Source organism: Bos mutus, chromosome 19 (genome assembly GCF_027580195.1).
Source record: "Bos mutus isolate GX-2022 chromosome 19, NWIPB_WYAK_1.1, whole genome shotgun sequence".
NCBI lineage: Eukaryota > Metazoa > Chordata > Mammalia > Artiodactyla > Bovidae > Bos > Bos mutus.
In genome coordinates this window covers 11,234,302-11,260,096 of record NC_091635.1, presented here as the reverse complement: position 1 = coordinate 11,260,096, position 25,795 = coordinate 11,234,302, and the positions used below count along the sequence as shown (strand labels likewise).

At 49.2% G+C, this 25,795-nt stretch overlaps 1 protein-coding gene across 1 annotated transcript; it reads left to right on the top strand.

Annotated features, from left to right (window-relative positions):
* On the top strand, positions 1-22,791 carry TRPV1 (transient receptor potential cation channel subfamily V member 1). The gene is made up of 15 exons (XM_005906711.3): positions 1-287; positions 1,031-1,188; positions 1,264-1,416; positions 1,808-1,948; positions 2,086-2,384; positions 3,588-3,767; positions 5,232-5,390; positions 6,763-6,858; positions 8,420-8,490; positions 9,911-10,076; positions 10,479-10,545; positions 12,127-12,446; positions 13,707-13,834; positions 15,033-15,148; positions 21,824-22,791. Exons 1-15 carry the CDS (start codon positions 1-3, stop codon positions 21,994-21,996), a joined length of 2,514 nt encoding a protein of 837 aa, XP_005906773.2. The 3' UTR covers positions 21,997-22,791.
* Positions 22,792-25,795: the final 3,004 nt, after the last annotated feature.

Sequence of the window (25,795 nt, the reverse complement as noted above, 5' to 3'; positions counted from 1 at the left end):
ATGAAGAAATGGGGGAGCTCAGAATCACGGGAATCTCAGGACCTGCCTCAAGAGGACTCCTGCCCAGATCCCCTAGATGGAGACCCTAACTACAGGCCAGCTCCAACCAAGCCCCACAGCTTCCCCACAGCCAAGAGTCGCAGCCGACTCTTTGGCAAGGGTGACTCGGAGGACACATCCCTCATGGACTGCTCTTATGAGGAAGGCCAGCTGGCATCCTGCCCAGCCATCACCATCAGCCCTGTAGTCATCATCCAGAGGTCTGGGGATGGCCCCACCTGTGTCAGGTAAGCTGCATGTGAAGCCCCCTCCTCCCTTTTCACTGGGAGCCTAACTGGCCCAGCTGGCTGAGATACCAGCCATGGTGACTCCATGTGATACTTGAGTTTATGGGCAGAAGGTCATAGAGCTGGGGAGTTGAGGGGGCCTCCAGAGGTCACCTGGTCCAGCATCTGTACTCACAGAAGCTACAGGACATGTGACCACACGTGCTGGCATGTATGCTGATCCTAGCTGTTGGCTGATCTCTGGGTCCAGGCTTTGAAGGCACACCAGCCTCAATCATGTAGACTTCAAGTTGGAAAGCTCAAGGGCAAGATGCTTTTAAGCAGAGTACAAGACTGCTCCAGTGAGTGTTCAGAAACCTCCCACCACCTCCAAGGCAGGACAGGGGCTCCCCTGGTCTGGCTGACTCCTGGGGCCCTATGAGGATGCTCTTTCCCTTAGCTGAACCCCTGTCCCCAACCCCCTCCAGGCTACCCCAGTCTCCAAGCGGGCAGAGAAGTGAGTGGCCTGGGTGTTGCAGGAAGTAGTGGCTGCAGAGATTTTCTAGCTGATGCCTACAGACAGAATGGGGGTACATGTGTCCCACTGTTCCCTGTTACAACCTGGACTGAGGGGTGGCTTTCTTATCACATTTTTCCCCCTTTCGGTTTGCCTCGGGATTTAGTTGTTCTCCCTGACCAGCTCTGAAGGTCTCAAGGCCGAGGGGAGACCAGAATATGAGATAAAGGTGTTCTCTGGTCCACAGGCAGCTGTCCCAGGACTCTGCTGCCACTGAGAACCTCAAGCTCTACGATCGCAGGAAGATCTTCGAAGCAGTTGCTCAGAATAACTGTGAGGAGCTGGAGAGCCTGCTGCTCTTCCTGCAGAAGAGCAAGAAGCATCTCATGGACAGCGAGTTCAAAGGTGGCCCCGAGGCCGTCGGGTTCCTGGGAGGGGCCTCTCCGCAGCGCCTGCTCTGACCCCTGCTTTGTCTTGCAGACCCAGAGACAGGGAAGACCTGCCTGCTGAAAGCCATGCTCAACCTTCACAACGGGCAGAACGACACCATCCCCCTGCTCCTGGAGATAGCCCGGCAGACGGACAGCCTGAAGGAGCTTGTCAACGCCAGCTACACGGACAGCTACTATAAGGGTGAGGTGGCCGGGGCCAGCACAGCTCTGCCCACATGCTCTCCTGGAGCGAGGGGGCACCCTCACACCCCGACAAGCCTCTGAGCCCTTAACTCCCTTTCCCAGCCACTGAATCAGGATCTCCTGGTCCTGGGGGTTCCCTACCTCTCCCACCTCTGGCTTGCTGCTCCTTGCTCTTGGGAAATTGTAAGTCCTTCAGCTCCCAGTCTGGTGTTCCCTGTTCGTGGGAGGCTCTACTCCTGTTCAGGGACTCCTTGAGCATCTTTAGGGGATCCTGGATTGCTCTGTTGGGGGAATCATCCCACACATTCTGTCCAGGCCCTCCCTCAGCACCTGGCCAGTCACCCCTTCAGGACTACCAGCCCCAAGCCAAGAGCATGCATCCTCCACAGGCCAGACAGCACTGCACATAGCCATCGAGAGGCGGAACATGGCGCTGGTGACCCTGCTGGTGGAGAATGGGGCCGATGTCCAGGCTGCGGCCAACGGGGACTTCTTTAAGAAAACCAAAGGGCGACCTGGCTTCTATTTTGGTAGGGAGACCATGTGGTAGACACTTAGCATCTTGGAAGTTTGGGGTGGAGACAGAGGGAGTTGGAGGCTGGGTGGTGCAAGGGCCAAGCCAGTCTCTTTCCAGGGAGGCCCACCGTGTGCCTGTGGTTGGCTGCAGGTGAGCTGCCCCTCTCCCTGGCTGCGTGTACCAACCAGCTGGGCATCGTGAAGTTCCTGCTGCAGAACTCCTGGCAGCCAGCCGACATCAGTGCCAGGGACTCAGTGGGCAACACGGTTCTGCACGCGCTGGTGGAGGTGGCCGACAACACGGCTGACAACACCAAGTTCGTGACGAGCATGTACAATGAGATTCTGATCCTGGGGGCCAAAATCCACCCTACGCTGAAGCTGGAGGAGCTCACCAACAAGAAGGGGCTGACGCCGCTGGCTCTGGCCGCCCGGAGTGGGAAGATCGGGGTAGGGAGGGGGAGTCATGCCTGAGATGAGGTGGGAGGGGGTCTGCCTGCCTTTCTGAACTTCTGGCATCAGATGAAGCTTCCACATCAGCCTGTAGGGGGTTAGAAGGGTGGGGGCATTAAAGTAAGCCAGAGGAATTGTGAGGTGCTGAGCAGAAGCCAGCAGCACACATATGGCCAGTTCTTTTCTCTTTCCTATACTATTTCTTTTTAAACTTTTTATTTTGTGTTGGAGTATAGCCAGTTAGGGCTTCCCAGGTGGTGCTAGCAGTAAAGAAGCTGTCTGCCAATGCAGGAAACAAGAGACATGGGTTCGATCCTTGAGTTGGGAAGATCCCTTGGAGGAGGGCACAGCAACCCACTCCAGTATTCCTGCCTGGAGAATCCCATGGACAGGGGAACCTGGCGAGCTATAGTCCATGGGGTCAAGAAGAGTCGGACATGACTGAAGCAACTGAGCACACAAGCATGCACAGCCAATTAATAAGCAGTGATAGTTTCAGGTGAACAGTGAAGAGACTCAGCTGTGCTGAGTACATATACACGTACGCCTTATCCCCCAAACTCCCCTCCCGTCCAGGCTGCCCACATGTGGCCGTTTCTGATTTTCAACTCTGAGCATCACCAACAAACCATGGGGTGAGGGTGGGCTGAGCCAAGAGTGAAATGGAAAGAGAAACTGTTGGTGCTTTTTCATGCAAGACAGGACTTTTAGGTGATAGGGAGTCCTAATGGGGTAGGACAGGCTTCCAAGTCTGTGGATGATGTCAGGCCATGGAATGCTGAAGATGGGGCTGGGCAGCTGGGAATTGGGGGTGGGGTGGGAGTTTCTCAGTACCAGGGGATTCTGGGAGCTGGTCCCTGCCCATACTGAGTCTCTTAGGACGAGAAACCTGGCTTTATAACTTTGGTTGTATTTCTCGAATTTTCTTTATTTCCTTTTGGCTTGAGGTTTTCTAGAGGGGACCACTGCAGTCCTTCACTGAGAATTGGGGGGCCAGGTATGATCAGGTGATAGGTCTGAGGTATTGGGCAGCTTGATCTAGAAAGCAGTTAAGAGATTGCTGAATGTGGGTGGGGACCCTCCTGGGGCTTGGGCAGGGTCTTCAATGGACTCAGAAGCAGAATTATTCTTGGAACAGAGCTAGTGGCCTGTTCAGGGCCTCAGGCTGGCCTCTAACAGGTTCTTGTGTCCCTGGGGCAGGTCTTGGCTTATATTCTCCAGAGGGAGATCCAGGAACCTGAGTGCAGGCACCTGTCCAGAAAGTTCACCGAGTGGGCTTACGGGCCTGTGCACTCCTCACTCTATGACCTGTCCTGTATCGACACCTGTGAGAAGAACTCGGTGCTGGAGGTGATCGCCTACAGTAGCAGTGAGACCCCTGTGAGTGGACTGGGGTGGGACCCAGCTTGCGGTCTCACCGCAACCCCAGCCCCCTCTCTAGCCCATGGTCTGACTCTGCCGGTCCTCCCATCACCTGCTACCTGGGGCTTGTATCCTGCCGCCTCACCACCCCATGTATTCCCACTGAATGTCTTCCTGTATCATACACTCTATACATGATAATATTACAATAAAACTTTAGCATTTCAAAAGTACATAGACAAGAATCCTCCATTTATACCGCATGAAAACATGTAGCTTCATTTTGTTTATATAAATGGGATCATACTATATATAGTACAGAACAACCATTTTTTTTTTTCACTTAGTGGCATGTCTTATAGATAGTTTTATATCAGCACATATGGGTCTACTTTATTTTTAAAAAATGACTGCAAATACGGGGCTCCCCAGATGGCTCAGTGGTAAAGAATCTGCCTGCCAATGCAGGAGACATGGGTTCAATCCCTGGGTTGGGAAGATTCCTTGGAGAAGGAAATGGCAACCCACTCCAATATTCTTTCTTGTCTGAGAAATCCATAGACTAAGGAGTCTGGTGGGCTACAGTCCATGGGGTCACAAAAAAGTTGGGTACAACTTAGCGACTGAAGAGCAACAGCATCACTGTAAGTGTTCCACGGTAGCTGGTGCTGCTGCTGTTGCAGTCAGTAGGGATGGGGGTGAATATCCATAGGAGGCCTTCCGAGTTATTTCCAGTTTTTTCCTACTACATGCTGCAGGTTGTTTGGCATGGGCTTGAGAATTTTTCTATGAAGGACATCTGAATTGGAATTGCTAAATCAGAATGAACGTCCTCCAAAAAGATTGCATGAGTGCATTTGCCTACCATCAGTAGGTACACGTCTACCCAAGTCCTTGCCAACCTGGGTATTACCTTTTTTTTTTTTTTTTCCAAAACTAGTTTAAGTCCATGGAGCCCAAACAGCTATTTCATTGATGTCTTAATTCTTGTTTTCTTGATTGCTGTCAGGTTGAGAATTTTTTCATAGGTTTTCAACCATTTGTATTTCTTTGGCAGAATAGCAACATTCATTATCCTTTGCCATCTTTTCTACTGGATCATTTGCCTCATCCTTTTAGTACATAGAGGCTCCTGTTATAAAATGAATTGCTCCTTTCTCTACTGCACATGTTTCAGATGTTTGATTTTCTCCTAGTCCCCTAGCCTCTTACAAAATTCATTTGCATCATTTGGGTCCATCGTAGAGTCACTAGTCCAATCATACCTCTTCTTCACTGCTTCACTGCACCGTAGGGGTTACACAGCTAGAGGGTGGACCATTCAAGCAGCCTGCTGGTCCAGACCTGTGACCCTCTGCTGCTGCTCAGGCCAAGGGCGTGGTCATTCAGAAAGTGGGTATGAAGAGTCCCTGGGGCTGAAGGGGGCCTGAAAGGCGGATCTTACTGGGAGGAGTGGGCCTCACCTCTCTTTGCTTCCCTTAGAATCGCCATGACATGCTCTTGGTGGAGCCGCTGAACCGCCTCCTGCAGGACAAGTGGGACAGATTCGTCAAGCGCATCTTCTACTTCAACTTCTTCGTCTACTGCTTGTATATGATCATCTTCACCACGGTCGCCTACTACAGACCTGCGGGAGGCCAGGTGAGCCTAGGCTTGGGCCTCAAGGAGGAAGAGGGCAGGGGATGGGTGTTCCTAGAAGACCCCAAGACCCTGGACCCAGGCGGGGCCCAGGAGACATGGAAGGGTCACCTGGAGATCTTACATTCCTGTTCTCAGTCTTCCTTCTCCTGGTTGTCCCGCACCTGCTTCATGTTCTCAGCCCCTTCTTCGGCCTCCTGGTTCTGAGAGGCTGAGCCTGTGGTCGCTGAGGTATCTGATTGTAGAGGGGCGGGGGATCTAGGTTGGAAAGGATGCAGGAATTAGGGGGCTGGAAGCAGCTCTCTGCTAGGCTGGGTGTCTTCAGGGTCGTGGGTGGTGCAGCCCTGAGCACATTGCCAACTCTCTCTCCTGCCCGCTTTCGTTCACTCATTCACACATGATTCATTCCCTGGACACAGACTTTGAGTACTGCAAGGCCCTGGACCATGCATCAGATCAACCTAAAGATCAGATTTTTCCTGCTATCAGAAGCCATAGGCTACCTCAAGTTTCTTAACTGAGTCCTTCATTCAATATCCCAGCACTTAACTTGCTGCCTTTATTTCCAGAGTGCCTTGCTTATAAATTTGGTTGAAAAATTCAACTTCCTAGTTAGGTGGAATCTGATTTCTATACATCTGTTAAGGCCATCTAACGAGTTTACTTTATTTATTTATATTTTTGGCCTTGCTGAATGCATATGAGATCTTGGTTTCCCAATCAGGGATTGGACCTTCGTTCCCTATAGTGGAAGCACAGGGTCTTAATCACTGGGCTTCCAGGGCTGACTTTAAGAGAAAAGAGAAATGTGCTAATGAAATGAGCTAGTGAGAGTCGGACATGACTGAAGCGACTTAGCAGCAGCAGCAGTGAACCAGTGCTTATGAAATACGGATGGTAGGCTGAAAGGAAACCCACTCTAGAACACTGTGACTGAAACACAAGGACAACACACACATTCCTTTCATCATCTGAGGGAAACCTTGACAGTCCTGGGAGATCAGGGGTTCACCATAGGCTGTGGGAACAGCAGGAAGCACATGGCATGTGTCTGTAAGGGTGTTTCCACCTATGCCACCACTATCCTCCCAGCCAAGCAGAACTCTAGACTAGGGCATCATCCGAGAGACAGCACAGTACATCAGGGATGCTCCTCTTACCACCTGGAGGCTTTCCTCTTACCACTTGAGAATCAGGTCCCGTCTCCTTGCAGGTGTCCCCATAGTAATGCATTGTCTTTGGGTCTCTCCTGACGGAGACTAAGCCTCTCCAGGAGGGGCTGGGTCTTAATCACAAGGCTTTGCACCTGGTAAATGTTTGTTGAATGAATGAATGAGTGAGTGAGTGGAATCATTAATCTCTTTGTCCTTTGCAGCCTCCCTTTAAGCCGAAACACACGGTAGGGGACTATTTCCGAATCACTGGAGAGATTATTTCTGTGGCAGGTGGTATCTACTTTTTTTCCCGAGGGGTAAGCATTCCTTCCCACGTTGTGAGTTTCCATTATCACCTAAACAAAAAACCAAGAGACTCATTCAGTGCTCACCACTGTTTTAAAAAACCTTTTTATATTGTATTGGGGTATATCTGATTAACAACGTGAGAGTTTCAGGTGAACAGCGAAGAGATTCAGCCATACATATACCTGTATCCATTCTCCCCCGAACTCCCCTCCCATCCAGGCTGCCGCATAACATTGAGAAGAGTTCCCTGTGCTATACAGTAGGTCCCTATTGGCTATCCATTTTAAATATAGCAGTGGCTCCCCGACTTTTTAATGCATCAACCATGTAATGGCCCTGCTTGAGAAACTTAGGGATGCATAGGTTAAAGTGAGAGCCCTCAGGCATTCATGGCTGGGGAGGGGGTACTGCTTTGCGCAGTATGTTCCCCTGCAGGCCCAGGTCAGTCACACTTGAAGACAGGCAGTCAGGGCTGTCCACTGAATGTAATACTTAATTACAGAGTTAGAGTGCAAGTCTCTTAAGAGACGGGATCATGACTGGTAGCTGTTTAATTAATTGAAACAGTTCAGTAAAGCTCAGAAGAATGAAATATGTATATACTGGAACCATTTTATTATTTGTTTATTTTTAAAAGACCCCCCCCCTTTTTTTTTGGCCATGCCATGTGGCTTGTGGGATCTTAGTTCCCTGACCAGGGATCAAACCTGTGCCCCTTGCAGTGGAAGCATAAAGTCCTAACCACTGGACCACCAGGGAAGTCCCTGGAATCATTTTAACTAAAATCCCCAAATATGCATATTCCTGCGCCATTCTTCTAATACATGTGGGACCACTGTTTCATGCACAAAAGATTCTGAATGCAGAATTTGAGATTATGATGATTTTTCCCCCTTAATCTTTTTGATCTAAGCCACACTCTGTTTTTTAGTAGCTCATCTTTAAGGAGTCTTTCCTAATCATTGGACTCTGTCTTCACAGAAATAACCGTCTTTATTTTCACACTCATGGTTTATATTACCGTAAAGTACGAAACTGCAGTAGTAAGTGCAGTGGGCAAAAAGGCCACTTTTTGCAAAGGCCACTTTCTTGGCAAACAGGATTAACCACTGGGAGGGCACAGAGCATGTGAGTGTCCTGGAGAGGAGCATTCACCATCGGCATCAGGCAAAATGTTTTCAGAGTGAAGAGCACTGGTTTATCCAATGAGCTAGTTCAGGAGGCTGGTTAAAGAACTTTTACTTCAATTCAAACTTAGAAAAAGCACAAATTAGAAAGGAGGGGGAAAAATCGCCCAATCCCATCATTCAAGCATAGCGATTGATACTATTTTGGTGGTTTTCCTTCCCATCTTTACTTCTAGATACAGTTGTAATTTCACTCTATTTAAAAAAATTCTCCTGACCGAGTCATACAACATTACCCCATTAGTCTGACCCAGGCTGCTCCACTGTCTTCATTATCTTTGCTTCGCTGCACTTCTGTGGTACATCATGGTGCTGTTTAGAAAACATTCTAGTTGCTCAGTGTTTAATCTTTCCTGAGATCTTGTTCTCTGTTTACCTGCAGATTCAGTATTTCCTGCAAAGGCGGCCGTCGCTGAAGACCTTGTTTGTGGACAGCTATAGTGAGATGCTTTTGTAAGTGATACTGACTCTTATGCCTCTGTAGCAAATGGCATCTTTTGGCCATGAGACCTGGGATGACAGCAGTCAGCTCATTCTCACTCATTCTCCCACATACACTGGGCCTGGAGCCTAGTAGGGCTTCACAAACATGTTGAATGAATGATGGAAGGCACCCAGTAAACCTTTGCTGGGGGAGTGAATACTGAGGGTCCACTCCGCCCCAGGTATGTTCCAGGTACTAGGGGATGACCAACCTGTTCCCCAGGCTCCTGTGGTCTACAGTCAGACTTAGATGTACCCTTGTTCCTTTTTCTCATCCTTTTATCCATCCATCTGGGAAGGCACCACTGAGCAGACCCTGTCATGGGATTGCCCAGATGTCCTCTAAGCCTGTCCAGGCCTCTGATGGGCAGCCCCCACCAGACTGAGGAGCAGAAAGGACACTTTCCCTGGCTCTGTTCCTGAGTTTGAGGAGGTGACCAGCAGACTTACCTGTGGTTTTTTGGGAGCGCACAGCCTGTTCTCCTCATGGGCCTAGACCTTCTAGATTATCTGCTGACAGTGAGGCTGTTGTTCCCAGGAACTGGGTAGGGAGGTTGTTGGAGCTAAAGCCCTGTTTTTCAGCCTGTTTACATTGTTGCCTTTAGATTCCTTTTCTTTTTTCCTAATTGCTCCTCCCATGAACTCTCTTACCACAGATATGCTGTATATCTGTTTATGTACTATATTTATTTATTTAAAAATTTTATTTATTTACTTTTGGCTGTGCTGGGTCCTGCTACGTTCAGGCTTTCTCTAGTTACAGTGAGCAGGGGCTACTCTCTAATTGTGGTGCCCCGTGGCATCTGGGATCTAGTTCCCTGACCAGCGATTGAACCCCTGAGCCTGCACTGGCAGGTGGATTCTTAACTACTGGACCACCAGGGAGGTACCATCTTTGTATCTGTGCATTGTGTGTAAAGAGAATAAGATTTTGCACATGCACCCCTCCTCCTATCCCCCGACCAGCACCCGGAACTGATTTTTGCCTCTTTGGGACAATATCGCTCCTACTGAGACTCATGGGCTAAAGGAGGTAGCATGGCCATCCCCTCTCCCACCTTCCTCTATGGCCTTTGAGGGGAGGTCCTGGCATCTTGGGGCTTCCCAGGTGGCGCTAGTGGTAAAGAACCCACCTGCCAACGCAGGAAACATAAGAGATGCGGGTTTGATCCCTGGATCGGGAAGACCCCCTGGAGGAGGGCGTGGCAACCCACTCCAGTATTCTTGCCTGGAGAATCCCCATGGACAGAAGAGCCTGCTGGGCTACAGAGCTGAACGTGTTCTCAAAGAGCTGAACACGACGGAAGGGACTTAACACGCGCACGCCGGGCATCTGGGGTCTTGTCTGTGAGGGTGCCTGTGGACAGGGCCTGCTGTCCCTCCTCCTCAGCTTCATGCAGTCGCTGTTCATGCTGGCGACCGTGGTGTTGTACTTCTGCCACCGCAAGGAGTACGTGGCCTCCATGGTGTTCTCCCTGGCCATGGGCTGGACCAACATGCTCTACTACACCCGCGGCTTCCAGCAGATGGGCATCTACGCCGTCATGATCGAGAAGGTGGGTGCCAGTGCCCCAGGCTCCTCCGAAGAGCCTGACTACCTCCTGGGGGTGTGGGACCCAGCCCCACAAACTCCAGCCCTCCTCTCTGCATTGTCTGGGAAGGTCCTGCTTTAAGATCCACTTTCCCAGAGAATTCCCCAACAATCAGGCAATCTGGCCTTGACCCAGGGTTGGGGGCCCTTGAAACTTGACCCCCACCCCCATCTGCCAGGCTCCCTCTCTCACCAGAAGTAAGTCCCTCACGACTCCTGAGCTGAAAACCACCGAACCACACCTAGCTGTCTGCCCTCTGATTTCACGTGGGCTCAAGGAAGACCCCCAGGCTGACACAGCCCTAGCACTTGCCTTGGCCCCTCCTGGGCCTGGAGGAGGGTCTGACAAGCCCACCCTCTCCTGCAGATGATCCTCAGAGACCTGTGTCGCTTCATGTTTGTGTACCTCGTGTTCCTGTTCGGGTTTTCCACAGGTAACGGGTATGGTCGGGGCTGGTGGGAGGCCGGGGCTCCTGCTGACCTCAGCTTCCTGAGGACTCTGCAGGGTCGCGTGGGGAGAGGCCCGCTGGGGTGTGTGTCTGCAGGTGACAGAGCAGATGGACAAGGAGCACACTGAAATAATAGTAGGAGGAGAACCTGGAAATTGATTCATAAAAGATTTTAGGTCATTTTAGAGGTATAAAGTGCTGCTTGCCTGTGGTAGAGTTGCATCTTGACTCAAAAAAAATTTTTTTAATTGATTTATTTTAATTGGAGGAGAATTGCTTTACAGTATTGTGATGGGTTTTGCCATATATCAGTACGAATTGGCCATAGACGTACATGTGTCCCTGCCCTCCTGAACCTCCCTCCCCACCCTAGGCGCAAGATGTCTATACTCTTTGCCCAGATTCCCCTGGTTGTTGTACCACATTTAAAAAATCGCTTTCTCTTCCACTACATACACACATACACACCACACACACATACATAGTGTGTGCTTAGTTGCTTAGTCGTGTCTGATTCTTTGCGACCCCATGGACTGTAGCCCACCAGGCTCCTCGGTTCACGGGGATTCTTCAGGCAAGAATACTGGAGTGGGTTGCCATGGCCTCTTCCAGATAATCTTCCCAACCCAGGGATCGAACCCAGGTGTCCTGCATTGCAGGCAGATTCTTTTCCATCTGAGCCACCAGGAAAGCCCAAGAATAATGAACTGGATAGCCTATCCCTTCTCCAGGGGATCTTCCCAACCCAGGAACCAAACCAGGGTCTCCTGAGTTGCAGGCGGATACACACTACATCATACTTATAAAACAAACAAACAAACAAACAGAATTGCAGATATGATCAGTCCTTTACCACTAAATACTTCAGTGTGTATTTCCTGAAAACGAGAACATTCTCTTTCATAAACACAGCATAATGATCAAAATCAGGAAATTAACATCAATACTGGACTATTAGCTAATCTTCCAGCCTTCTTCAAATTTCACCAATTGTCCTAATAATGTCTTTTATAGAAAGGAAAATCCCAGATAACACATTACAGTCACTTGTCAAGCCTGTTTAGTCTCCTTCAGTCTGGAGCAGTTTCCTCAATCTTTCCTTCTCTTTTGTGACCACATTTTTATTGAGTAAAGGGCAGTTTTTTTAGTGTCTCTTGGTTTGGGTCTGGCTGATGTTCCCTCACAGTTAGATTCAGGTGTGCATTTTTGGTCAAAATATCAAGGAAGGAATGTGTGTTTTCCTTATATCAGGTATCCCATGATGTCTGTCTATCCCTTTCTAGTGATGCTAACTTTGTGGTTTTTTAAATCAATTCATCTATTTTTGGCTGTGCTGGGTCTTCGTTGCCGCACGCAGGCTCTCTCTAGTTGCAACGAGCAGATTATGACAAACTGATAGTTCTGAAGAAGGCAGTACCTTTTTTTCTCCCCCTTTAAATTCACACAAAAACCACATGGCCAAGCCAGAGTTCCTGCTGTGGACCCATCCTGGGGCAGTGGGTGTGCGGGTTGGGGACCCTGGGGTCTTCGGCTTCCATCCGGCCACATGTTCCCTGTGCCCTCCAGCGGTGGTGACACTGATTGAGGACGAAAAGAATGACTCTGTGTCGGTCGAGTTGTCGCAACACAGGTGGCGAGGGCACGGCTGCCGGTCGGCCGACAGCTACAACAGCCTGTACTCCACGTGTCTGGAGCTGTTCAAGTTCACCATCGGCATGGGGGACCTGGAATTCACCGAGAACTATGACTTCAAGGCTGTCTTTGTCATCCTATTGCTGGCCTATGTGATTCTCACGTACATCCTCCTGCTCAACATGCTGATCGCCCTCATGGGCGAGACGGTCAACAAAATTGCGCAGGAGAGCAAGAACATATGGAAGCTGCAGGTGAGTTGCAGCACCAGGGGGTCAGCTGCTCTGGCTGCTGCTCAACACAGCTGGGTGCACGGGGGACTCTTTGGGGAGGGGGCAGACAGCCCAGCCAGACCGGGGGCTCAGGCAGCAGCCTCCCCTCAGTTGTCTCCCCTCTGGCTCCTCTGCCCAGGGTCACCAGCTGGTGTTCATGGACTCCGTATCTACTGTGGGCTGGGCAGTCCCTGGGAGGAGGAGACAGAGGGTTCAGCCCCAAGGGGTGCCTGTCGCAGAGGATCTCGGTCTCGATTGGGCACCAGAAGCCAGACTCTGGGAGCAGCTAAGATGGGATGGGCCCTGAGAGCTGTATATATATATATATATATATTTTTTTTTTTTTTTTGACTGTGCGGGTCTTAGTTGCTGCACACGGCATGCAGGCTGTTAGTTGCGGCATGTGGGATCTAGTTCCCTGACCAGGGATCGAACCTGGACTACCTGTATTGAGAGCGCAGAGTCTTAGCCACTGGACCACTAAGGACGTCCCCTGACAAGTGCATTTTTGAGCTTCCTAGGCCACCTCTGCCTTCCCAACTAATAATAAAAGCACCATTCTTACTAAGTAGCGCTGGCTCTACACCAGGTACTGTTCTAAGTGTCTCACTTACATGCTGTCTTTAATCCTATAACACTGCTACCAAGAGGGCACTCTCACTATTCCCGATTTTGGATGAAGGCACTGGTTTCCCAGGTGGTGCAGTGGTAAAGAATCCGTTTGCCAGTGCAGGAGATGTGGGTTCCATCCCTGGGTCGGGAAGATCTCCTGGAGTAGGAAATGGCAACCCACTCCAGCATTCTTGCCTGGAGAATCCCATGGACAGAGGAATCTGGCGGGCTACAGTATATGCGGGTCGCAAAAAGTGTCAGACATGACTTAGTGAGTAAACAACAACAGAGGCACAGAGAAGTTAGCTATCTGTCTCCAAGGCAACCAGTAAGTAGCCCAGCCAGGACTCAGCCCCGGGAAGTCTCACCCTCAGGCTCTGCTCTTAACTGCTACATTATGTTGCCCCTCCTTGAGCTCCTCGGGGAAAGGGTCTGGGGCTGGCTGTGCCTGTGCAGGTCTGAGCTCCATCCACGGAGTGTGCGCTTGCTGGGCTAAGACTGGAAGTCCATCCTGGAGGTACAGGGACAGGAGAGCCCCTGAAGACACTGATCTTGGCAGGCGGCACTGGCAGCCGGGGTGGCCCCTGGATGAGCCCTCTGCCCTCTGCCTTTCGTGTCTCCTTCCTGCAGAGAGCCATCACCATCCTAGACACGGAGAAGAGCTTCCTCAAGTGTATGAGGAAAGCCTTTCGCTCAGGCAAGCTGCTGCAGGTGGGGTACACGCCTGATGGCAAGGACGACTACAGGTGGTGTTTCAGGTAATTTCTGAGGCAGGGGGACCCACCCAGAGCTAGCTGTGAGGACAGAGATCGGCCTCAGGGCTCACCTATGGGCATGGGGACCCACCCAGAACCAGCTGTAGGTACAGGGGGCCATTCTGGGGCTTAGTATGAACCTGAGGAACCACCTAGAGTCACCTGTGGGAACAGAAGCCTTTCTTAGGGTCTCTTGGGACCAGTCATGAGCATAGGGGGCTCTCCCAAGGCCAGCTATAGGTATAGGGGCTCCCCTGGGGTTGGCTGTGGGTACAGAGGACCCATCATAGATCCCAGACTGTGGGACCCAGACGTGAAATACTGGAAAACAGGGTGTCCAGAAGGGGTCACCTAGCCATCAGAGTCAGAACTAGGAATCCAGTCTTTAAAGTCCCTGGGCCCCAAGGTGTAGTCAGAGGACACATCTTCAGAGATGGTGTCCAAAAGGCAGGTCCCCTCCTCCCTGGAATTCCCTGGGAGTTCAAGTGGTTGGGACTCTGTGTTCTCACTGCCGCGGGCCCAGATTCGATCCGTAGTCAGGAAATTAAGATCCTGTAAGCTGCTTGGTCGGAGAAGGCAATGGCAACCCACTCCAGTACTCTTGCCTGGAAAATCCCACGGACTGAGGAGCCTGGTAGGCTGCAGCCCATGGGATGGCGAAGAGTCGGACACAACTGAGCGACTTCACTTTCACTTTTCACTTTCATGCTTTGGAGAAGGAAATGGCAACCCACTCCAGTGTTCTTGCCTGGAGAATCCCAGGGACGGGGGAGCCAGGTGGGCTGCCGTCTATGGGGTCGCACAGAGTCGGACGCGACTGAAGCGACTTAGCAGCAGCAGAAGCAGCAAGCTGATTGATGTGGCAGGCTTCTTGCCTACCAAGGCAGGAAACACCAGAGACCCGGGTTTGACCCCTGGGTCTGGAGGATCTCCCGGAGGAGGGTGGGGCAACCCGCTCCAGTATTCTTGCCTGGAGAATCCCCATGGACAGAGGAGCCTGGTGGGTACAGTCCATGAGGTCAAGAAGAGTCCGACATGACTGAGATGACTTAGCATGGATGCACTTGGCAAAAGCAAACACCAAAGGCAGGCCTCTCCGGGCCCTCCTCTTACCAGCTGTGTCTCCCCGTCCTGGTCTACGGGGGCGCTGGGACTGCGGGGCTGTGGACCACCAGCTCCCTGCTGCCCCATCTCCTCGCAGGGTGGACGAGGTGAACTGGACCACCTGGAACACCAACGTGGGCATCATCAACGAAGACCCGGGCAACTGCGAGGGCATCAAGCGCACCCTGAGCTTCTCCTTGCGGTCAAGCCGAGGTGAGGTGCGAGGGGAAGCGGGGCAGGTGAAGCCTTGGGGTCCCCCACCCCCTGGAGCAGCCTCGGGGGTCAGCCACCCGCACACTCAGTCACAGGGGCTCACGCATGCCCGCACAACCCACAGCTCCATGGCCCCGTACCTGCTGGCTCTGCCAGGGTCCCTGGTCATCCGTGCCCCAGAGGAAGCTGTCAGCCCACATCCAGCCTCCGGTGGGCTGCCCTGTCTCCGCCCTCCTGGTCCTCACACCCAGCGTCTGCACTCAGCGACGTGAGGCTTACGGACGCAAACAGGGACTCTCACCTGGCTCTTCACAGGCAGGCAGGCAGAGGAGGGAAGAGTGGGAGCAGAGGAGCCCTGCGGAGAACCACTACCAGAAACCAGGTCTTTAAACCGTTAATGGCAAACATTTTAAGAGTAGACTTGAAATGAAAGGTCCAGGGGAAGACATTCACCTAATAGTGAGGCACACCTAGTCTCTTATATTGAACACATGTTGAGTTATAATTACAACCCTGCATTAATTCTTTTATTTTTTTTAAATTGTGGTAAAATATATATAACATGAAATTTGCCATGTTAACCTTTTTTTTTTTCAAAGCGTATGGTTTGGTGGTATTAATTATATCCACCATGTTGGGTAAGCATCACCCTTATCTATTTCCAAAACGTTTTCAAGATTCCAAACAGACATTCTGTACCATTCAACAATTAATCCCATTTCCCCCTCCTCCCAGTTCCTAGTAATCTCTGACCTACTTTTTGTCTCTAGGAGTTTTCCTATTCTGAGTACTTCATGTAAGAGGAATTACTCAACGCTTGTCCTTTTGTGTCTGACTCAATAGTGCTCCATTGTATGTATATAATGTATTTTATTTATCCATTCATCTGTTCACTGACAGTAGAATTGTTTCCATCTTTTTGACTGGTGTGAATAATGCTGTGAACCGCTAGTGTACAAGATTCTTTTTGATTCTCTGCTTCCCAGTCTTTGGGATGGTAGTGGAATTGCGGGATATATGTTAATTTTATGTTTAACGTTTTTGAGGAACTACCAAACTGTTTTCCAAAGCAGTTGAGTCATTTCACCTTCCCACCAGCAATGTACCAGGGTTCCACATCCTCACCTGCAACTCGTTATTTCCTGTTTTCGTTTTGATTCTAGCCATCCTAACGTGTATGAAGTAGTGTCTCACTGATTTGCATTTCCATAATGACTAATGATTTTGAACATCTTTTCAAGTACTTCAGTTCAGTCGCTTATTTGCCATTTATACATATTCCTTGGAGAAATGCCTATTCAAGCTCTTTGCCCATTAAAAAATTTTTTTTAAATTGTTGAGTTATAGGAGTTCTTTGTATCTGCCAAATGTAATTATTTATCAGATATATAATTTTCCAATATCTTTTCTATGCTGTGAATTGCCCTTTGGTGTACAAAAGCTTTTATTTTGATGAAGCCCAATTTATCTATATTTAAAAATTAACTAACTGGAGGATAATCACTTCACAATATTGTATTAGTTTCTGCCGTACAACGATGTGAATCAGCTATCAGTATACATACCAATTTATCTATTAGTTTCTTTGGTTACTTGTTCTTTTGATGTCATGTCCAAGAAATCACTGTCAAATCCAGTCCAATGTCAGGAAGATTATTCCCTCTGGTTTGTTTTTTTCTTTTAGAGAGTTTTCTAATTTTAGCTCCTTACCATTTTTTCTATATCTTTTTTTTTTAAAAATTAATTTTTTAATTTTAATTTTTATTTTTAATTGGAGGATGATTGCTTTCCAATGTGGTGTTGGTTTGTGCCATACAACACCACCAATCAGCCATAAGTATACATATATTCTCTCCTGCTTGAGCCTTCTTCCTAAGTGGCTCCCTACTTAGGCTCCCTCAAGTGGGTAACTCCCTACCATTTTTAAGTTGCCTTTTTCTTGAGTCAGCATGTTCTTGGTTTCTGAAAACCTTGGGCTGTTTCCCAGAGTTCTGACTATGTTGCTTCTAAAGTTTCTGCCTTTAGAAAAATGTTTTTGTGGCAGCATGCATGTTTGGAGCTGTCTACTTTGCCATTTTGCTGATGTTGCTAATTTTGTTTTTATTGTTGCTAATTCTTAAATGAACAAAGAATGAATCAAATGTTGATAGATTTTTTTTTCTTGTTTTGGTTCATTGGGGGAAAGGCATGATTTTTCAGGCAAACTTGCCTGATAGCACGATACTGCAGGTTTTAGATTTGCTATTGCTTCATAGAGAAGCTCATTTTTTTCCATTTTACAAACTTTTTAAAAATATCCTTTATTGAGATGCAATTTGCATCCAGTAAAATGCACATATTTTATGCGTACACTTTGATAAGTTTTGACAATTCCCTGGAGAAAGAAATGGCACCCCACTCCAGTATTCTTGCCTGGGAAATCCCATGGACAGAGAAGCTTGGTGGGCTACAGTCCATGGGGTCGAAAAGAATTGGACAGGATGTGGCAATTAAGCCACCACCACACACTCAGGCAACCACCACCTCATTCAAGATGTAGACTGTTTCCATCATCCTGGAAAGGCCCTCATGCCCCTTTGTGGTCAACTCCACCCTCCTCATCCCAGGTAACTATCTAATTTCTATCTCTATTGATCAGTTTTACATAAGCTTTTGTTTACCTGAAAATGTTAATTCCCTCTTCATGTTTGAAGGATATTTTCCCAGATACAGAATTCTAGGTTAATAGGTTTTTGTTGCTTTTTAATTGTGTATCTTAATTTAATTTTTTAAAAATTATTTTTTGGCTGTGCCCCAGGGTGTATGGGATCTTAGTTCCTCAAAAAGGGATTGATCCTATACCCCCTGCGGCGGAAGCCCAGAGTCTTAACAACTGCACCTCCAGGGAAGTCCCCTTTTGTTGGTTTTAATTTCAGTACTTAAACTATGATTCTCTGCTGTCTTCTGGCCTCTGTTGTTTCTGATGAAAAATCACCTGTAATTTGCACTGCTGTTCTCCTTTCTGTAGTGTGTCTCCCCTCAACTGCTTTCAAAATATTCTCTTCATCTTTGGTTTTCAGCATTTTGACTAAAACGTGCTTAGGTATGCTTTTCTTTGGTTTTATCTTGCTTGTGGTTTGTTGAGATTCTTGGATCTGTACATCAATATGTTTCATCAAATTTTGGAGACTATATACACTTCGCTTTATTTTCCCTATGTTCTTTGTTTTACAGGCATGTTGGGCCGTTTGATATTGTCCTGTGGGCTTCTGAGGCTTTGTTCATTTTCCCTCAAATTTGATAATTTCTACTGATCTGTCTCCAAGTTCATTGACCCTTTCCTCAGTCATCACCAAACTGCTATTAAGCCCGTTCAGTGAATGGACTATTTGGTTCTGGAATTTCTATTTGGTTCTTTAAAAAAATAGTTTCCGCTTCTCTCCTGAGATTCCTTAGCTGTTCCTTCATTAAGATTGTTTTCTTGGGACTTCCTAGGTGGTCCAGTGGTTAAAACTTCATTCTTCCAATGCAAGAGACACGGGCTTGATCCCTGGTTAGGAACTAGGATCCCAAATGTTGTGTGGTGTGGCCAAAAAAAAAAAAGATTGCTTTCATCTGGTTCTTTGAATGTATTTATAATAGCTGCTTTTGATTCTCCACCTACTAAATCTGCTAAATCCAACATTTGGGCCATCTTGGGGTTAGTTTCTACTGACTGGTTTTTTCTTGACTGTGAGTCACATTTCCCTGTTTCTTGTATGTCTGGTAACTTTTAATTGTATACTGGGCATTGTAATAATATGTTGTAGAGACTTTTGATTGAATTTTCATTCTAGCTGGCAGTTCAGTTACTGATGAATCACTTTGAACTTGTGTATGCTTAGCTTTAACATTTAATTATGGTAGATCTGTGGAAATGTCAAGATGTTTACCAATCCCATCAAACTTGTGGGACTCAACCTCCAGGCTCTTTGCACTGTGGATCTTGTCAGCACTTGACTTTAGGTTTTTTAAGGTGGGTCTCTCTCTCTCTTTTTTTTGTTCTTGGCTGAGCTTCTGGGCAGGTAGGATCTTAGTTCCATGATCAGGAATCAAACCCATGCCCCCTGCATTGGAAGCAAGGAGTCTTAACCACTAGACCTCGGAATTAGGGTGGGTCTTGAGTAGACCTTATTCTAGTGTGTAGAGTAAGTAGGGCATTTCTGGTATTTTAGCTTGATCCTCAGAGTAGAAAAAGGGTGTAAGGAGGCCTGTCCCCTGGTTGGACTGGATCTCCAATATCGCTCAGTACTGCTCAGATTCTGATGTTTCTGTCCCACTTTCAACCCCACAACAGCCACTCTCTGATAAGATTTTGCAAGTATACTAACTCTGAGCCAAGTACTTGAGGGGAACCCCATCCCAAAGACTTCTGGACCTCTACCCGCACAGCTCCCTTCTTCTTCTCCTGCACCCTGTCCCAGGGATTCTAGCAGCTTCGGCTGCTCAAAACTCTGCTCTCTTCTTCCTTAGCTCAGAGGCACTTCCACACTCTGCTGAGACTCCAACTCCCGGCACTACAGTCTGAAAACTAGTCCCTAAAGAGTACTTCAGGGCGATCACAGGGCTCACCTTGTGAATTTCACTTCTCTCAGCAATTGCCGCTTCTCAGTCTGTGGTCTTACGCCTGAAGACATTTGCTGTATGTATTTTGTCCTGTTTTACAGCTGTTTACAGCAGGATGGCTGGCCATCAGAGCTAGAAGTGGAAATCTGTTTTATTAAGAGGCTTACTTTTGGAAAACTACTTAAGGGCTTCATCGGTTTTCCCAAGGGCCTCCTTCAGGCCTCTATACTTCCCCCTGCCCACCCCGAGTTTCATTAGAAGCATCCCCTGTGCCATGTCAGAGTACTTATTGATGCTCTCTTTTTCAATTGTTAACTGGTCCAAGTTCACCACAGAGCCATTCAGAGATGGCTTTGCATGTGATATGAACAGTTTTCTGACATTGCTCTTATTGATTCCACAAAACTACGCACCTTTGGCAAGATTTGCTGTTTCACTTTGCAGTTATGTCTGCATGACATTGTTCATTGCTCATTCACTGTGCTATTAATAAAGCCATTGACCCAGTGGCAGGGATACACACACAACTCATGTTACTTGGGGTGCGGCTAGGAGATGGTTAGAGGTTCCCTGGTTTCACACATGTGATTAATTAGGAAGCATTTCCTGAAGATTTTGCTTTCCTAATCAACTTTGTAACAGTGGAAACTCCCGTAATGAGTAGTGAGATCATTTAATAATGAGGAACTCTCCCCACCCACTTAGCCCATGTGATTGGCAAGGGGTGGGGGAATGCATCAGAGAAAGGGCAGGGGAGATGGTGGTCAGTGGCTGAGCCAGGGAGAGCATGTGAGGGCGTCTCGGCATCAAGACTGAGGGAAGTGGGCCCTGGGAGCCCCACGCCTTCTTTGAGGGCCCAGGAACTGGAACTGGGCCAAGCAATCTCTGAGGTTGGGTTTCCCCACCAGCCAGCCAGCCAGGCAGGAAGGAGATGGTGTCTCAGCGAGCACTTGGCCTGTCTCCCCATGGAGCCCCCCTGCTTCTATGCCTTTCCTAAAACCTCCTCCAGCCATCTACTTGGTATCACACGGGGCTTGGGGAGCAGGCCAGGGTCAGCTTGTGGGCCCAGGGGAAACCCAGGACCTGGAGAATTCAGCTGGGCCCAGCTTCCCATGATCCTGATGCCTTTGAGATGTGGCCAGGACAGGACACCAGCGGAGGGGAATGAACTGTGGCCTGAGGGCAGAAGGTATGATTTAGGCTGGCTTTCTAGAGAGATCAGACCTGAGAGGGCCAGCCAGAGGCCTTGGCTGACCGGGGCTCTGGCAAGTGGGAGGAAAGCTTGTACAGCTGTCCCTCTTGGCTGTCACTTCTCTGAGGGTCACCCTGTGGCGGGGGTGGGGGGAGCGGCTGGAGATCCTAATGAGGGTGACAATGGGGTCTTCCTCAGGGCTTTCCTGGGATTTCAGGCCATACATGAGAGCCCACGTCAAGGCCCAATGTCATTATGGTCCCCTTGGCATTGTTCCCAATCCGCTGTGCACCGGTGGGGTCTGGGCTCCAGATCCTGATTCTCTGGCTGGCGTTCATCCCCCTGCAGCTGATCTGGTGTGGAGCCGCTCTCGGGGCAGCCCCAGTGCCTCTTTCCCTCCCACTTGGGCAGGGAAGAAACAGAGGCTGAGAGTAGCAAGCCCTGGACTCTCCTGGGGCCACAAGCAAGTCAGGGTGGAGTCGAGGAGGGGAATTTAGGAGCTGCCTGAGCAGATGAGGCTCCTGGAGCAGCTGAGGGAAGAGGAAACGGCCCCCATCCCTGTGTCTCGGAAGCACTGAGGTGCCTACACCCCACTTAATCTAGAGGGTGGTAATGCCAAACAACTCTTTGGTATCATTTTGCTGCCTCCAAGGCAGTATTAGGCTTCCCTAATGGCTGAGCGGTAAAGAATCCGCCTGCAATGCCGGAGATGCAGGTTCCATCCCTGGGTCGGGTAGATCCCCTGGAGAAGGAAATGGCAACCCACTCCAGTGTTTTTGCCTGGGAAGTCCCATGGACAGAGGAGCTTTGCGGGCTACACTCCCTGGGGTCGTAAAGAGTCAGATACAACCGAAGCTGTTAAACAATGAGGGCAGTAATAGTGTTTCGTCATCGTTCAGTTGCAGGGAGGAACTGGAAGAACTTTGCCCTGGTTCCCCTCTTAAGAGACGCAAGTACTCGAGAAAGGCACCCTGCCCAGCCTGAAGAAGTTCACCTGAGGCACTTCACAGGGTCCCTCAAGCCCGAAGATGCTGAGATCATCAACGATTCTGTGGCTTTAGGGGAGAACTGAGGGATTGCACAGGGTGCTCTCCGCCCTGTGGGCCTTGGGGACCCCACTGCCCCTGGTGATGGCGTGTAGGGGCCTCTAGGGATGTCTCAGCAGCCTGGCCCCACCAGCGTCGCCTCCCAGCCTTTACTGGACCGCACGGGACAAGCTGTGGGAGGTGTTGCTGGATGCCCAGGAAGAGTCATCCAACCTTCGCTGTCCCCAGCTGCATCTCCTAAGACAAAAGGATCTCGCTTTCTGGGGTTTACTGACTTTATCAAACATGCGAATGAGAAATCTCCACATGCACGTATGCAATGCCCCTTTGATTTTCTATTCCTAGGAGTGAAAGGCAGCGAAGCCCAGGGAAACACCTCTGAGAACAAAACGCTTCCTTTGAGATAAAATGCCGAAGCACCTGTCTGTTTCGTGCTTAGTATCTCCCCTGTCCAGAGTGGTCTGGGATGGTGATGGTTGCTCAGTTGGAGAAGGTGGGGGAACCTGGCCCCCTTCCCAGCTCTGCCAGAACCAGGTGTTTCTGGAGTGACTCCCTCCTTCTATGTGATGCATCATAGTTCCAAAAATATTAGCTCTGCTGCTGCTGCTAAGTCGCTTCAGTCGTGTCCGACTCTGTGTGACCCCATAGATGGCAGCCCACCAGGCTCCCCCGTCCCTGCTGTTCAAATAAAATTATGGGACCATGTCCCAAAACCATGTGGCAAGAATTTTTTTTAATAATCTTCCATCTATAATGGCCATAGTCCCTGCTTGCCTGCAGTGGTACCTATTTCCATCTCCACTCAACTTGCCATCCATCAAATAAATATAGAAATAAACATATATGTCATATCAAGTGTGAACTTCGTGTCAGTCATTGGGCCAGTGTAGCTCTTTGGTTCCATGTGGTCTGTGTGTGCATGTATGTGGAACCGTGTGTGGCTAGGAGCCTCTGGTCATGCTTTAGTTGTTACCTGTGGGTGAGGGCACTCCTCCTACCGTAGTTAGCAAACTGTGGGCCATGGACCAAATTGGGTCTGCCACCTGTTTTAGTAAACTTAAAAACATTTTTTTTGGCCAGTGCCCTGCAGCATGTGGGAGCCTAGTTCCCTGACCGGGGATCAAACACACATCCCTTGCTTTGAAAACATGGAGTCTTAACCACTGGAGTACTGGAGAAGTTCTTAAACAAACTTTTATTAGCAAGCAATGTAGCTACTCATTTATATACCATCTCTGGCCACTGTCGTGCCACCATGCAGAGCTGAGCGGTTGCAAGAGATTTAATAGCCTGCAAATAGCTGCAAAGCTGGGCCTTTCTGGAAAATTTTGAGGACCCCTATATTATGGACTAGAATTTAAGAAGGAATGATCTAGAAAAGCACTTTGTCCCAGACACCAATGGGTTTTGTTATGTCTGTGGAGTGTGGAATGAGCTATCCAGTCATTAACTTGTTGGGTGTTGGTCCATAAGATGAAGGGTGACATTAGCTGAGGCCAGGCTTCGGTCCTTTTGTGAGAGGTCTACCCAGAGGGAACACTGGGTCACCCTCCTCCAAATTCTGCAGCGGCACGTCCACCTCCACACACAAGTCCAGCAGAGGAGCCTGGATCTGGTTGATGAAGGGGCTGGACGTGAAGTGAGCCTTGGCCAGACCACAGCAAAAGAGCTCAGTGGAGGAATACTGCTGACTCGAACTCGTGGAGTATTTATATAAAGTGCTCAATGTTCATTATCCTTTAAGCCTCCTAACAGCCCATGAAGATCTATTATTACTTCCATTTTATAGATGAGAAAACTGAGACTGGGACTGTTAGTAAGGTTACATAGCCAGTAAACAGCAATGCCTGGGTCTGACCCCCAGGCAAATTGGACTCCAAAGCTCAAACTTGACTGTGATGCTAGGCTGAGTGGCAGAGAACCAGCTGGGGCATGCCAGCCTATCCCCGGGTAAGAAGGGAGACGTGCGGCCTTCTGCTTCCTGGTTCGGTTTGGGAATCCTTGCTTTACTTGTAGGCCTTCCTCAGAAAACACGTAGATGTCAGATGTTTTTAAATTTCTGCAAATTGGATCAACTTTCAGACTTAGTTCTAGAGGGATATTGTGGGTGCTCTTTTGTAAAAGGAATGATTACAACCTTTTGTGTGAACCTGCATTGTTTAAAGGAGGACACAGCTGCAACCAGCCTGATCTTTTTGTGTCTGTTTCTGTCTCTTGATCTCTCTCTATTCCCATGTCCGCTGCTCTCTATCACTCAGAGGTAGCGTGAATCACTGCCACCCAGAATCCCCCACGGGCAGGCTGCTCAGCTCTGCTAGCCCAGAGACAGTTGTGGCCATCAGGACATAGACAGACCCTCCACTGACCTTCAGGTGGGTCCACTCAGGCCTGAGGCTGTTGATGGAGGTCTGCTTGGCTCCTGGTCCCCACCCCCTCCCCTCACTGCACCCAGTGGGGCATTTCCCAGAACAGGCTAAGAGGTCTGTCCCTCCCTGGCTGCACCCACCCCACAGAGATCCCCTTCTCCCTTCTCCTTCCTGGAGAAGGGGATACTTGCGAGCCCACAACCTGGGTCTGATGTCTGCAGGGCTTGGAAGATGTGGGGAAGAGACCTGCTCAAGGGGTCAGGCCTGACTCAGTGCCCTGGGGCCACTCAGTGGCTAAAGCCAGACTTGGCAGAGCATCTCTGATGCCCCCTCAGTTTAGACGTTCCCCAGGGTTGTCACCACTCCTTCAACGTGCCCGAGTCTCTTGCCTCCAAGTCTCTACTCCGTGACTCCATCTGTTTAGACTGTCGTCCAGAAACCATTAGGTGTCATTTCAGTACCATGGTCCTTTACGTCTCTGCACAGAAAAGAATTTGGCTAGAGGCAAAGTGATCGATAAGAAGTGATTTATTAGCATAGGAGGCTTCTGAGGTTTACAAATTGGCAGGCGAGAGACACCATGCCCCAAGAACTTAGTGGGCTACAGTTTAATAATCAAAGGAAAAGTAGGGAGGAGAACTTCTTTGTCTTTCTTGAGTAGACATCATGCTTCCATCATCAGCTCCTTCTCCAGGTTGAGCAAGGGAATTTTCTTGTTCCTTGTCAAGCTAGGCCCACAGATCACTGTGTTTTATGTATACAGAGAGCATGTCCTAGGAATCACGAACTTACTAAGCACACTGGGCAGGATGTGGGGCTCATGCCACCTTTGTTAATTGTCTGGGGGCACGTCTCATGCTTCTGTTGCGTGGTTTTGTTGCTAAGCAAGCCTGCTTGGTTTTGTGGTTAAGCAAACCTTTCTTGAGTAATTACTCATTTACAGGGGTCTCCCATATTTTTTCTACCTACTGTCCCCTAGTGGGATTCACTATTTAATCAGCTGTGTGTGCTCAGTTGCGGTTGTGTCCAGCTCTTTGCAAACCCATGAACTGTAGTCCACCAGGCTCCTTTGTCCACGGAATTTTCCAGGCAAGAATACTGGAGGGGATTGCCATGTCCTCCTCCAGGGGATCTTCCCAACCCAGGGATTGAACCCACATCTCTCGAGTCTCCTGCACTGGCAGGCAGATTCTTTACCACTGTGCCACCAGGGAGGTGATTTAATCACCTACTTTGTCCTTTTACTCTGTCCCTATCACTCCCTCCTTCCAAGTCCAACCGCAAAATTCTTCACTGAATCCCTCCCCCATCCCCCATTAGAGGCGCTTCCTCCTCCTGGGTAGCCCGAGTCCTCTTTGTCCTCTAACCTGTTTGTTGGGGTTAGATTTTCTACCTGAGCCTGGATCCCTTGTGGCTCACAGCTCCTTGAGGGTGGAGACCACTTTCCCCAGTTCTGAAC